Here is a 14179-nt window from a genome sequence, read left to right on the forward strand (position 1 = left end):
GTGCCTTAACATATTTCTAAAAGCTGAAATAAACCAAGTAATGCTTTCCCTTGATTATAATATTAAAATTGAGGGGTTACCTGTGTTTATTGGCCGCAGCACGAGGCTTGTGGGATCTTAGTTCCTGACCAGGGATCGAACCCGTGCCCTTGGCAGTAAAAGTGCAGAGTCCTGGGCTTCCCTGGTGGCGCAGTGGTTGAGAGTCCGCCTGCTGATGCAGGGGACACGGGGTTCATGCCCCGGTCCGGGAAGATCCCACATGCCACGGAGCGGCTGGGCCCGTGGGCCATGGCCGTTGAGCCTGCGTGACCGGAGCCTGTGCTCTGCAACGGGAGAGGCCACAACAGTGAGAGGCCCGCGTACTGCAAAAAAAAAACCAGAAAGTGCAGAGTCCTAACTATTGAACTGCCAGGGAATTCCCCAAGGCTTTTCAATAATATGAATTATAGTCATAATCAGAGGTCAGGAAGTTAGAGACAATTTCAAACTGCTAAAATTAATTCAGATAATAAATTTGCACTTCTACTGATAGATTATATATACCTTCAGTCAAATGTACAATTCTTACTTTCATTTATCTTGTGTTTTGACATTAATAATGTACTTTTTCACATATTGCATGTCAATTTTTTTTTTTAAGGTTCCTATGAGGTAGGGTTTTGTAGAGAAGGAAACTGAGTTGAAAGATTGAGGAATTAACCCAAATTCGCACAGCTACTAAGGGACAGAGCTGAGATTTGAAACTCATTTGGGTGCCCAATAGCCCATGCTATTTATTTATTTATTTATTTATTTATTTTTTGGCTGCACGGCTTGTGGGATCTCACTTCCCCGACCAGGGATTGAACCTGGGCCACGTCAGTGAAAGCCTGGAATTCTAACCACTAGGCCCCCAGGGAACTCCCAGCCCATGTTATTTTAAGACTACCACCAAATTGAGCCGTGTTTCTCTTGTACTTGACCCTTTAAAACAATTGCTCATCAAAAGCATGGGACTTGAGGAGCTTCTAAATGTCTGCAGACTAGTCAAATGTAAGGTGTATCTTTTGGGACTTGTACAGTTGTCTTCCCCCTTGGGCTAGTTTTGGAATTGCAGGATTGGTTTATGAGTATAAATAAACTCATAAGAAATGTTGACAAGCATACAGTTGCTGAGAAGCATTGAAACAACGTAATCTAGTGAGGAGATTGTAGACTTCAGTGTCAGACAGAGCTTGGTTTAAGTTAAGTCCTGCTTGGGTACATAACAGCTGTTTAAGAAGCCATTTCAGCTAGCTCTTCAGTTCTTTAAATATGGCCTGTGGACCCTTGAGCATCTGTAAGTTGGCAGAAAATCAACTGAGGGTAAAACTGTTGGTGCCTCAGCATGAATCAAGGGAGTGTCACCAGCCTATGCTGGTTGTCATTGTATTCTTCACCAGCATGCATGCATGTACAGTAAAATAAAATGCCAGTATCACTTAAGAATGTCCATGATGAAGCAGTAATATTAATTGGCACTCTTGACCCCTCAGTAGATACATCTTTTGAGTAGTCCCTGTGATGAAATAGGAAGTATGCATAAAGCACATCTACTGCATATCAAAGAAAAATGGTTTGCTCAAAAGAAAAGTACTTGTGCAGTTCTTTGCATCTCCTGCTGAAATAGCCTCTTTTTTTCAATGGAACGCTGTTTTTACCTGAGAGAATGAATGACGAACTACAGGTATTTAGCAACTGTTTTGCAAAAGTGAACAAAGTGAGCCAGTCACTTCAAGGAAAACAATTGACGTTATTTGTTGCTGATGACAGTATTTGAGTTTTCAAGTGAAATATTGGAATTTTAGAAAATTTGAGTTTACCACCATGAGGCTACTAGCTTCTGATACTTAAAAGACTTTTCTGATGAGGTGAGTAAATTAACAAATATTTTTTTGATGATGTATAAAGAAATGTCATTTCCATTTTCCAAATAACCAGTGTGTTACCCACTCAAAGTGTTAGACCAACTTATCTAACAGAGTTTGAGAAGAGACCAGTTGTCAAGTTTTGATGTATTAAAAGAAGAATATGCACCATTATCTCTAAAGGTTATTAAAATTCTCTTCCCTTTTGTAACACATACCTGTATGAAGGTATGTGTTACACTTTAAATTTCTAATGTGGTTAATACTGATTCATATAACGTATAAACAAAAGCTTTTTGGGGACCTGTAATTTTTAAGACTATGAGTGGGTCCTGAAACCAGAAAGTTTAAAAACTGCTGAGTTAGCCAACTATTTCCTTGCCTCTAATAATGGAATAAAATCCACTTCTCGGGATTGGTTTTGTTTTAAAATGAGAACATTTACAGAGTGTGTGTGATATGAAAAACATACAATAGATGGTAGAAATTATTTGTGAAATAATGAGATGGGCTTCCAGTAATGTATGACAAGGTTAATTGTCTGCATATGTTTTCAGTAAATATTTATTATATTAAAGAATTTTGGAAAAAACTACCAATATGGAGTAGGAACTATGGGTCCCCAAAGCAGAATTTTTGATCATCCATTAAATATATATAAGTTAAATGGAAACTTACAAAGCTTTTATTCAAGAATGTGTTTCTACAGACATCAGTAGTAAAGTCTAAGGACACTCTTTCACCACACTTTTATAGAAGCAATTGTTTCATAAAACTTTTTCATGTTTCCTTCCTGACTTTGAGTGTGTACATACTCAATTTTTACATGACAAAATTGTATAGTTATATTAGAGGTATAGTTTTGTGTTCCATTCTTTTCCCTAGTCATTTTCCCACTTTGCTACATAGTTTCCATTATAATCATTATTTATGACTGCCTAAGGTCCAGGTCTTCGAATTGGTAGATCATACTTTATTAATATTCCCTTACGTTAGTTACGAAGGTTGTTTCTTCTGTTATTAGAAATGATGCTATGATGCATTTTCTTTATGTTATACAGACTTTTTTTTTTTTTGCCTTTAGGATATAGTCACAGAAGTGGAGTTACTAGGCCAAAGTAACACAAACACATATATGTATATGTGTATATATATACTTATTTTTTACTGCTCATATTGTGTGTGATTGTATTTATACATATATATGATATACATACACACATCATATATATATCTATGCGGTGGGAAGTGAGAAGTATATTCCTTCAAAGGAAGGGATTCCACTTTGTAGAAATGGACAGCATATATTTTGAATAAATAATAGTCTACCAGTTGACTGAGACTGAATTTGTTTCATTTGTTTGCTTGCTAATTTTAAGAAGATAGGAAAATTTTATTTTAAACTTTCTAAAGTTTTTTTTTTTAAGCAAGTGACAACTCTTCAGACTTATGAAACATTGCTACAAAGGGTAGTACTTTATTTCAGTAGTTAATCTTTAAATTTCAGTTTTGTTCACTATGACTAAGATTTCTGTACTGTTTTAAGTGTTAGAAATTTAAGTAGTAATACTACTTTCAAGTGTAAAAGATAGATGTGAAGGAAATTATTGGTTGTAGTTGGTATGGTATATTATAGTCAGTTCCTTTAATCTAAAATCCTTTTTCAGAAAAACTGTGACTTTAGGAAGTAGGATTAGGATAATCGAGTTGACTGAAGTTATCGAACGCACATTTTTGTCAGTTAAATTTTCAGTCAAGTAGAATATGATGAAATACACTCTTCTTTTTCTACTGATTATTGAGAAGACTCTCCACAGCTGTAGAAGCTGAGGGTACACATCTTCCAAAGTAGAGTGTAAGAAGGTAGGTTGATCTGCTCTTTCCGACACTACAAAGTGTCATGTAACTTCATTCTTCCAAAGAAATTCTTATCCACTTGTTTCCTTATCTTTTATCTCTTTAAGATAGATGCTGAAGGTGGGGCAAGGTGATTGGGTTAGCTTATTGACAGGTAACTGATAAATGATTTCAAATTCTCAAGTGATAGATGGGGAGAAGTATGAAAGAAATTTGAAAGGGGGTTGCCTATAACATTAATGACTTAGGAATGATTTTAGTGATAACTGAGCTTCATTTTAGTGCTTTTTTTTTTTTTAAGGCTTGGGAGCTGTGTGCTTGGCAGTTTAGTTTGCACTTCATTTCTTTGTATAAATGTAAATATTTGAAGTCCTCTTAATTAACTGCTTCTTTATACAGTTTGGCCTCGGTTTTATTATTTTACTCCTTCACAGGATTTTGTAATCAGCATATATTGCCTTTCTTTTATAGTTTTATGACCTTTGTGAACTATTCAGAACTGGAGGTCAGGTTCCTGACACAAACTACATATTTATGGTATGTAAACACCAGTGATGTCAAGTACTTATTTTAAATGGAAGGGATCTGACTTACTACATGTAAATTATGTAATAATTTCATTGCCATGTGACAATCACTATTTAAATACACGAAAAGGTGATTCTATGCTTTTCTACATTTTGCTGTGTCCTCTAGTTGAGAATAATTGCTTTTGTAAACTGCTGTATACACAGGACTGGGTTGTAGCCCTCAGTAATGGTTAGGCTGTAAAATAGCCCACAGGTTTAAGGCATAAATCTTCAGTTTACTGTTATTTTATCAGATTTTTTTTGAGCATTCATTTTCACCTGTTATTAATCTGTGGCTTGATTAATATACACATACACATTTGCTGTTAAGGTAGATATTTGCTTACTTTCTTTTTGTAATATAATGTTACTGTTGAACTTTTTCTGAGTCCTTCTGTTATTTTCCTTCCTTCTGAAAATTTCTGGGTCACTTTTCTAATCTTTTAGCTGTTTTCCTATTGGTCTAATATTGGCCCGAGTAAAACATAAATGGGAAGTGTAAATAGTATATCCTCTTATGTAGTTGTTAAATACAAAGCTAAATGTAGAATACTGTTATAATTATGGTAATTGCTTTTACAAAAAAACTATTTTCTTCAAGTTGACAGCTCTTTTGATACAGTTAAAAAGATTTTTGAAATTCATTTAAAGTTTTTTGATTCACACGTGATCTTTTAGAAACATTTATTAATGTAGGTAACAGAGAATTGAAAAAATGGTGGTTTTGCAGGGAAAATCCTTGAGAGGATTGCACAGCAGGTTCCTGTAGGCTCCTGTAGCATAAGACTAGCACAAACATTTAGTAGGAACAGCTTATTTATTTCCATTTGAATTTTTTGTTAAAACCTAATTTCCAAATAATTCAATGTGTAACTCTTCATTTTTGTTATTTTGGGCTGTGTCTCTTGAGTTTGTGCCCTTTGGTATAATTTTTAAAAAATATTGTTGCTATTGTATTGTTTGTAACTGTAAATTTTTACTTTACAGGGTGATTTTGTAGACAGAGGTTACTATAGTTTGGAGACCTTCACTTACCTTCTTGCACTAAAGGCTAAATGGCCTGATCGTATTACACTTTTGCGAGGAAATCATGAGAGTAGACAGATTACACAGGTGTATGGATTTTATGGTAAGACCTTCTATTTCTCTGATTCTGAATATTGATTTACCTTCCTCTTTGGGAAAAAAGCCACACAAGTCATACATGTGCTTTTCATAGTAGAATTAGAAAATACAGATAATCTTTTTCCACTTTCTCACCTTTAACTCCTTTTCTTCCCTCAGTCAGTTGAAAATCTGACTATTGATATGTAGAGAGAACCATTCTTTTTTTTTTAATTGAAGTATAGTTGATTTACAATATTAGTTTCAGATGTACAACGTAGTGATTCCATATTTTTAGAGATTATACTCCTTTTAAAATTATTATAAAATATTAGCTGTATTCCCTGTGCTGTACAGTATATCCTTGTAGCTTATTACTTTATACATAGTAGTCTGAGAGAACCATTTTTAACTTTTTGGTGTATGTCTTTCTAGATCAGTGCCTCAAAGTGTAGTCTTCAGTTTATCTCACTGGAATCATTTGGGATGCTTGTTAAAAATGTAGATAGCTAGGAGCCACTTTTGGGGTGGGACCTTAGAATCTGCTGAAAGGGAATGTTTTGCACACTCAGTTTGAGAACCTATCCTATATATATGTATGTGTGTGTGTGTTTATACATACGTGTGTACACACACCCCAAGCTAAAATGGGATCATACTTGTTTTTTAATATTGTGATCAGCCTTTTCACTTCATTGATGTTATTTTATAGCTGCACTGTACTATACTGGATGGATGTACTGTAAATCTGTGTGCTTTCTCCAGATAATACTAGGACCTCAGGTCATAAATAGAATGCAGCCATTAAAAGCAAAATAGCTACTTCTATAAAATTTTTATATGGTTGAAAGTTTTTCAGAATGAGGTTAGGAAGCTCTTTGAAGGAGGTAGATAACAGAACTGTAGAGATTATTATTATTATCTATCTATCTATCTATCTATTTATTTTTGGCTGCATTGGGTCTTCGATGCTGTGCACGGGCTTTTCTCTAGTTGCAGCAAGCGAGGGCTACTCTTCATTGCCATGTGCGGGCTTCTCATTTCAGTGGCTTCTCTTGTTGCGGAGCACAGGCCCTAGGCACATGGGCTTCAGTAGTTGTGGCTCGCGGGCTCTAGCGCAGGCTCAGTAGTTGTGGCGCCCGGGCTTAGTTGTTCCACAGCATGTGGGATCCTCCAGGACCAGGGCTCGAACCCGTGTCCCCTGCATTGGCAGATGGATTCTTAACCACTGAGCCACCAGGGAAGCCCTGTTGATATTATTAATAAGAATTTTCCTTGAACACAATTAAGGAAGATATTGAGAGATTTGAAAATATTAATTTCATAACCCTTTAGTTTTTAGACTTTATATTTTGAATTATCTTCTGTCATTATAAAGATAAGCTGAACTCTCTTACTCCTGATTTTGTCAGCCATTATCAATTATTAAATTGAGAAATTTGGCAACGTATTGTTATCTATTTATTTATTTATTTTTGGCTGCACCGCGTGTCTTGTGGGATCTCAGTTCCCCGACCAAGGATTGAACCCAGGCCACAGCAGTGAAAGCCCCAAATCCTAACCACTAGGCCACCAGGGAACTTCCCAACAATTTATTGTTGATATACTGTTAATAGGAATTGAAAAGTTAGATGGCTAATATTTATCTCCTTTCTAGAAGTTACTTCAGATTTTCATTCACAAAATGCCAAATATCATTTGGAATAAAAAGTGTTTGATTCTTTTGCAAAATAATCAGTATTTTGGATAATACATTATGTGGTGTTAGCTCAGTGAAAGCAACTGGCTCCAACTGTGTAAGATTAATGTTACATATATAATTACACCCCAGAATTTGACCAACATATCAGTGTAGGGCAAAAGAGGTAAAAGGGGGAGAGGAAGGAGGACATTTTAATCAAGATGCCTTGACCAAAGAAAATGACAACAGCACAACATCTAGTATTGAATTTTTTTCATCCCAAGCTATGCTCTAGTGTTCATCTATGGTTTTGTTTGATAAGAGGAAGCCTATCTGCTCCTCAGGAGGGAGACAGTTTTAGTCATCATGGAACTTAACATTGATTTTAAAGTAGTAAAAATGTCTATATATAGCTATTATATTGGGCCTTCAGTTCACACTGATAAATATATGGTTAGCAGTTACTATGAACCAAGTGCTTTGCTTACGTGTTAAGGTGAAAAATTCACAAGATTCCTACTGGTAAACTGAGCTCAATGTTAGAGCTGTCTCATGAGACGTTTACAATAAGGACCCTGCCTCATGTAGAGATATAATTTAGAAAATTATGAGGATTGACCATACCCCACAGTCTTATATCCTGTATCATTTTCAGCTGTACTTAGGGCAATTAGTGATACATCCATTTTTTTTCGAAATTAAGGAAGAAGCCAAAGAGCAGAACTTAGTGGTATTAACTGAGAGAAGAGATAATGTACCCTATTAACTGTTGTAGACAGCAGAGAGAATGTTCAGCTGAGAATATGTAAGAACTGATTGGCAGTTTGTCCTTAGTGATGACTACAGGGGTACTTAATGGAACTCAAGTATGTAGTTGCACAATTTGCAGAAAATCTCAGAAGAGGCAACCTAGGCCTGAAAAATGTTGAAATGGGAATTATCCATGCTCTTCTAATTCGTTTGATTATCCTGCTAGAATAAGGTAGTCACATTAAATACATTACTCTGTTTGATAGAATTGCCCAGTATTTTTTTTTTTAAGTTTAATTTATTTGGCCTGCGGGGCCCCACTTCCCCAACCAGGGATGGAACCTGCTCCCTCAGCAGTGAAAGCATGGAGTCCCAACCTCCGGACCGCCAGGAAATTCCCCCCGGTATTAATAGTAAGACAAAAGCTTTTGCTTTGGGTTATGTGAAATTAATATTTAGCTCTTCTTTTTTTTTTTTTCTTTTTTGTGGTACGTGGGCCTCTCACTGTCGTGGCCTCTCCAGTTGCGGAGCACAGGCTCCAGACGCACAGGCTCAGCGGCCATGGCTCACAGGCCCAGCTGCTCTGCGGCATGTGGGATCTTCCCGGACCGGGGCACGAACCTGTGTCTCCTGCATAGGAGACTGCGCCACCAGGGAAGCCCAACTCTTCTTGATTATAGCATTTTGACTAATAATTTCAGCTGGTTCTTAGAGCCACTTCTGGAATGAAAAGCAGGACCACATTCTTAGACTAGTTAGACACTGGTCTCCTTCTGGTTCTACATGGAGGACCTACTAGGGCTAACTATGCATCATAACTTGCCATCCTAGTTTAAGCAAATTTCTGTTGTCCCAATATTAGATGTATTCTTTACTTATTTTATTTATTTATTTATTTTTTGGCCGCACCTCATGGCTTGCAGGATCTTAGTTCCCTGACCAGGGATTGAACCCGGGCCACGGCAGTAAAAGCGCTGAGTCCTAACCACTGGACCACCAGGGAACTCCCCTGTATTCCTTAGTTTTATCAGCAGATTCAGAACTTCATTAATGAGAACTCTTTGTTTCTCTCATAGATGAGTGCCAAACCAAATACGGAAACGCTAATGCCTGGAGATACTGTACCAAAGTTTTTGACATGCTCACAGTAGCAGCTGTAAGTTTATGTAAATCTTTTTTAAAAAAAAAGCTCAAGTATTTTCCTGCCAGTAACACTTGGCATATTTTTATCTAATTGCCATTTCAGTTATATTGATATCATTAGCACTCACTGATGGATTTAGATATATGACTGAGTTTATTATTATATGTTCAACTCTTTGTTTTCCTTTTTTTGCTAGTTAATAGATGAGCAGATTTTGTGTGTTCATGGTGGTTTATCTCCTGATATCAAAACACTGGATCAAATTCGAACCATTGAACGGAACCAGGAAATTCCTCATAAAGGAGCGTTTTGTGATCTGGTTTGGTCAGATCCTGAAGATGTGGATACTTGGGCAATCAGTCCCCGAGGAGCAGGTTGGCTTTTTGGTGCAAAGGTCACAAATGAGGTAAAGCGAGCATTTTCGGAAAAGTGGTTTGTTGGTTGCTAATGGACTACATAAAGAACTATGGTGGCTATAGATACCAAACTTCTAGTCTAGTTTACTCAAACTGTGGTGGCTATGGATATCAGATTTCTTGTCTAGTTTATCCTGTATGTCTTTCCTTAATGGTTAAATGAGATCACGTAATAAAAGCACCTCCTTTAGCATCCGTTGGTACTATGTGTAAAATAAATGTTCCTTTTCTTTCAAACATTGCAATTAAGTAATGAGATAACAAGGGCAAGATAGGCAACTTTTTAATATATATATTTCTTTGTGTATATATTTTTAATTGAGATATAATTGACATAACATTGTATTAGTTTTATGTATACAACATAATGATTTGACATGTATTTATTGTGAATAAGCAATATTTTTGAGATTAACTACTTTCAGTTAAAAATATATATACGCACACACTTACACATACACATATACCACAGGGTGAAGTAAAATCCAGCATAATGAAGTCAGAGAGCTAGTTTTATCCTGTCTGAGCCTCTGGTTCCTGAAGTTGCAAGAGAAGGATAATAAATCTCTTTCAGAATTTTGTAAGAACCATACTAAAGCCTCAGTAAATGATAGATATTGATAGTAATATATTTATTATTAAACCATAAAAACTTTGTTTCATATCTGATAGCACTTACAGAATGCTTTTCTTTCAGAAACTTCTAACTAATTATGTTACTATGATTTCTATAACTCAGGCCAAAGTGGCTCTATAACTTATGGAAATTAGTGGGGATAACTGTAGAATGGATTCTATAATCATGAGAGCTTTAGTAATTATAGGATTTATACTTTATTTACATGCTTATTTTCTTATATATGTAGGTTGATTTTTTAAAAAATGTGCTGGATACTTAACAAAACCTTTCTAAATTGCAGTTTGTTCATATCAACAACTTAAAGCTCATCTGCAGAGCACACCAACTAGTGCATGAAGGCTATAAATTTATGTTTGATGAGAAGCTGGTAACAGTATGGTCTGCTCCTAATTACTGTTATCGTTGTGGAAATATTGCTTCGATCATGGTCTTCAAAGATGTAAATACAAGAGAACCAAAGTTATTCCGGGCAGTTCCAGATTCAGAACGTGTTATTCCTCCCAGGACAACGACGCCGTATTTCCTTTGAGGCCTTCGCCCATCCTGCTGACCCATTTTTCTGCCCTCTTACCCCAACTTTCGTGTATTACCCTCTACAATATACTTTTTATTAAGCACTTTGCTGCTGAAATGCTGCCTCTTGCCTTTTTTTTTTTAATTTTAAATTATCTAAATTTATTGTTTGTTATGGTGTCTATAGCAATGTTTTTCTATCAGTTTTCTCCCCCATCCCATCCCCGCCTTGGACTCATTTGAGAAGACTTGAGAAATGTCTTAATACTCACACTGCTGCATGTAGCTCTTGCTTATTTACTGGTCTACGGGAAACAGGATGTTTCCTTTTTTAAAAAAGCCAATTGACAGAACAGACTACACTGAAATACTCCTCCTTTTGTATTATTCAGTCTTTTGTTTTAGTTTGGTAAGTTTTAAGAAATTTCAGCAGCAAAGTTGTTATTCAGTGGGCACGATGGACTGCAAATGCCTCGAGTTATGTGTACCTGTCCCAGCTGTAAACTTCATTTTCCTTTGTTGGATGATATTTTAAATGGATATAAAATAAATTGGTCTAAAGGGCTGCCCTCCTTGTTGTGTTTTTAAATTTTAGTTTAAAAACTGCTACAGCTTATGACTTTGTACATTAAGATAATTGTATTGATCTGTTTTCAGATTCCTTGTATTTTTTAATAAAGTAATCTTAAATAAAACCCAGATAGGTTAAAGTGTTAGAAATTTTAAACAGTGTACATTGTTAGCTGCAAGTTATTCTTTTTTTCTTTTTTCCTAATCGGAGTTCTTGGCCCTTTGGTTATTAAGTTTAAAACTTCAACTGAAATTCCATACTATATATTTTAAAAACAAATCACTAAACTGTGCCTAAAGAAATAACTGCCATATTAATGTTTTGGTTTATATCCTCTCTAGTAATAGAAAAACATTTAATACTTGTAATGCTGATGTGTTCATTTGATACCAGTTGAGTAGAATGTGATCAATCCAGTTTACAATCTATCATGAGTATCATTAAGTAAAATATATGTACTTTTCAATAGGAATCATTCTTACTGTAACACTTGACCTTAACTTTTAGAAAGTGTTCATTTTTTAACTGCAACTGGAAAGGTTGAAAAGTCAGGACTCTTGTTCTTGTGAACTGTAATCTGAAGCAGATTTTTAAAAGTGTTGAAAAAACCAAATTGTCCTTTTTTGTAAAGGTCTGTGATACTATGTTTCGGCTTTGTGTAAGTAATTTGAATATCCAAAGGGTTGTGATGATCAGTTCTTGATATGCAACTGTCCACTTAATAAGGACAAGTGTTCCAGTGTCTCTTATGATTGTGGTCATAAATGATGCTGGAATTAACCATTTTATGAAATAGTTGGTATCCCTTTACTACTATAATTAATTTTTGTCATTCCAGGAAATCTTTGTGAAGCCAGCCAATTAATAAAGCACTTTAGCATCTGTTCAGGTAGTTTTGAAAACCAACTGTCCCCCTTCAGGATAAGAACTTCCAGGTTACCTAAAAATGCAATAAAAATCTTTATAGTCTAAGCTTCTTGGCACATAATTTTTCATCAGGGCTTTTCTTTCATTAAGCGAGCACAATAGTGTTTTGATTTTTTGCTCCAACCACACAGCTCCTTGTGTAGTTTTTAATTGTATAGCTGTAAGAAAGAAGTGGCTAAGACATTTGCTGCACACACTTGAACTGTTGGGTCAGTAGCTTTGTTTTACTGCCCTGACCCCAGTGTAATTCAGGGGGAAAGGTATTTTTATCTTACAGGGATATGTAGCTATGTATTTTACTACTTGTGAAACACTGGAAATTAATGATGCAGACAACTTGGTGTGGTCTTTGAACAGCTTTCTGCAGTATTTTTTTTTTCTGTTACCATAAATTGTATTTAAGTGCTTTCTCTCTTCTGCTTTTAAGTTGTACCAATAAAATTGGTAACCCTCAGCCCTTCCTTCCCATTTGACACTCCTTAGCTTAGATTGATGTAGTTGTTTTAGTTACCCGTGTAATGTGACTTTTACTTTTAAGTCATGGTGTACTGCATTTGTTTGTCACTAGTTGGGCATGTGCCAATAATATTCTGTCCATTCCTTAATTGCCATCTCTGTTTTGCCTGATTTTTTTCTCTTCAACTGAATAATGGCTTTTTGCATGAAAAAAAAGTTTTTACTATTAGACATGTAAAGGGAAGAGAGAGTGAATGTATTGGACTCTGTAAGCCTAAAAGGAATATTTGGATCCCTCTGATAAATAAGGGCTATGTACTATATAGAGTAATCATGTGGTGGAAAATACTTGCAAGTCATAGATTTGTAGGCATGAGGCTCTGTTATTCCCTGTATCTAGGCTGAATGTAAAATCCCTTATGTTGTATTAATGGGGGTAATAACCATTTTTATTTGCCTATGATATACTTGGTTTCTAATAAAATGTCCTAGGCTCTAGTGAGAACTGTCTACTTTTAATTGCCAATTACTCCCCTTTCCTCATTTTCCTGATATGCTCTTGGCTAGCTTTTCCTAGGTTAATGCTTTTTCCTGAAAAATCTCACAACTCTAAATGTGTTCATTTGGGTGTGATCCTAAAAAGCCTGGATCAAGAGCACATCTTTAATATGCAACCTGCATCAGCTCCTACTCTGTCCGGATGTCTAGAACTGTTGGAAGATTTTGATGTCTTAAACCCTGTGTTTCACTTTTGAAATAAGGTTTGAAATATTGTTCTTTGCATTAAGATTTGTGTGTTTTTGCGTTGTAAGCCCAGCACCAGGTTTTGGAAAATGCCTGTACTGTGAAAGCAAATCCGAACTCTTTCTGAGCCTCTTTCGTTGTCAGAAACAGAATTGCTTTCCATCAGCCTCCAAAAAATTGTGTATCTGGAGTCGAAGAGATTTAACAGCAAGAATCCAGATTTTTAAATGTACTTGTTTTCTAAATGCTAATGTTTGTAAAGCACCTTCAGTTCTTTGGATGAAAGGTGCTATATTCTCTCTGTAAATTAATAAAAAGATTATAGGAAGTTTGGCAAAAAAATTTATCTAATGCAGTCTGTCCCAACAAGAAGGTAGCATTTTATATAACACAATTTAAAAATTAAAAAATGCTTATTCCTTCACTTAGTTGCTTGACTAGTAAACAGAAGTGAAACTTTTCTTGTTCTGCATTTGACTCTTCAGTGTTCCAGTTCATTGTTACGTCCTGGATCCAGTGCCCAGAACCCAGCTTCATGAGATCATCACAACTCTTTCAATTGTGTATTTAAACTGTGCAGTCATGCTGATGAAACATACAGTAGTAAAACACCAAAAAGAAGCATTTGGAAAGTCCTCTAGCATGAAACCAAACACAGTAGATGCTTGGAGAAGGATCCTATTCCCCTCTTACTAGTTTTCTGTTTCCTTGTTAATCACTTGGTGAATATGTGCCTTTCGTAAGGCATATTACTCATGATAGTAAGCTTATGCTGGCTTGGATCATTCAAATGTTTTCTTAATTCAAAAATGCATGAAATTTATGAATTTTGTGTGCGTGTGTCAACAAAAATAATTATTGTGTAAGTATATTCCACTCAGTCCCTGGGCAGCCACTGTTCTCAGCACTTTGCTTTTTTAT

General features: G+C 35.7%; 1 protein-coding gene and 1 non-coding gene across 3 annotated transcripts in view; one reads left to right on the forward strand and one right to left on the reverse strand.

Annotated features, from left to right (window-relative positions):
• The window catches only part of PPP6C (protein phosphatase 6 catalytic subunit), a 35017-nt gene extending 23892 nt beyond the window's left edge, over positions 1-11125 (forward strand). For both annotated transcript variants that reach the window (XM_067743328.1, XM_067743327.1), the window contains exons 3-7: positions 4215-4280; positions 5300-5441; positions 8924-9003; positions 9188-9397; positions 10328-11125. In XM_067743328.1, coding sequence (XP_067599429.1) covers positions 4278-4280; positions 5300-5441; positions 8924-9003; positions 9188-9397; positions 10328-10576 — 684 coding nt within the window. In that variant the 5' untranslated portion in view covers positions 4215-4277 and the 3' untranslated portion in view covers positions 10577-11125. The remainder of the gene's footprint in view (positions 1-4214; positions 4281-5299; positions 5442-8923; positions 9004-9187; positions 9398-10327) is intronic.
• Positions 8779-8850, reverse strand: TRNAK-UUU (transfer RNA lysine (anticodon UUU)). Its single transcript has one exon. It is a non-coding gene; the product is annotated as a tRNA-Lys (tRNA).
• Positions 11126-14179: the final 3054 nt, after the last annotated feature.

Source organism: Pseudorca crassidens, chromosome 7, assembly GCF_039906515.1.
Source record: "Pseudorca crassidens isolate mPseCra1 chromosome 7, mPseCra1.hap1, whole genome shotgun sequence".
Taxonomy (NCBI): domain Eukaryota; kingdom Metazoa; phylum Chordata; class Mammalia; order Artiodactyla; family Delphinidae; genus Pseudorca; species Pseudorca crassidens.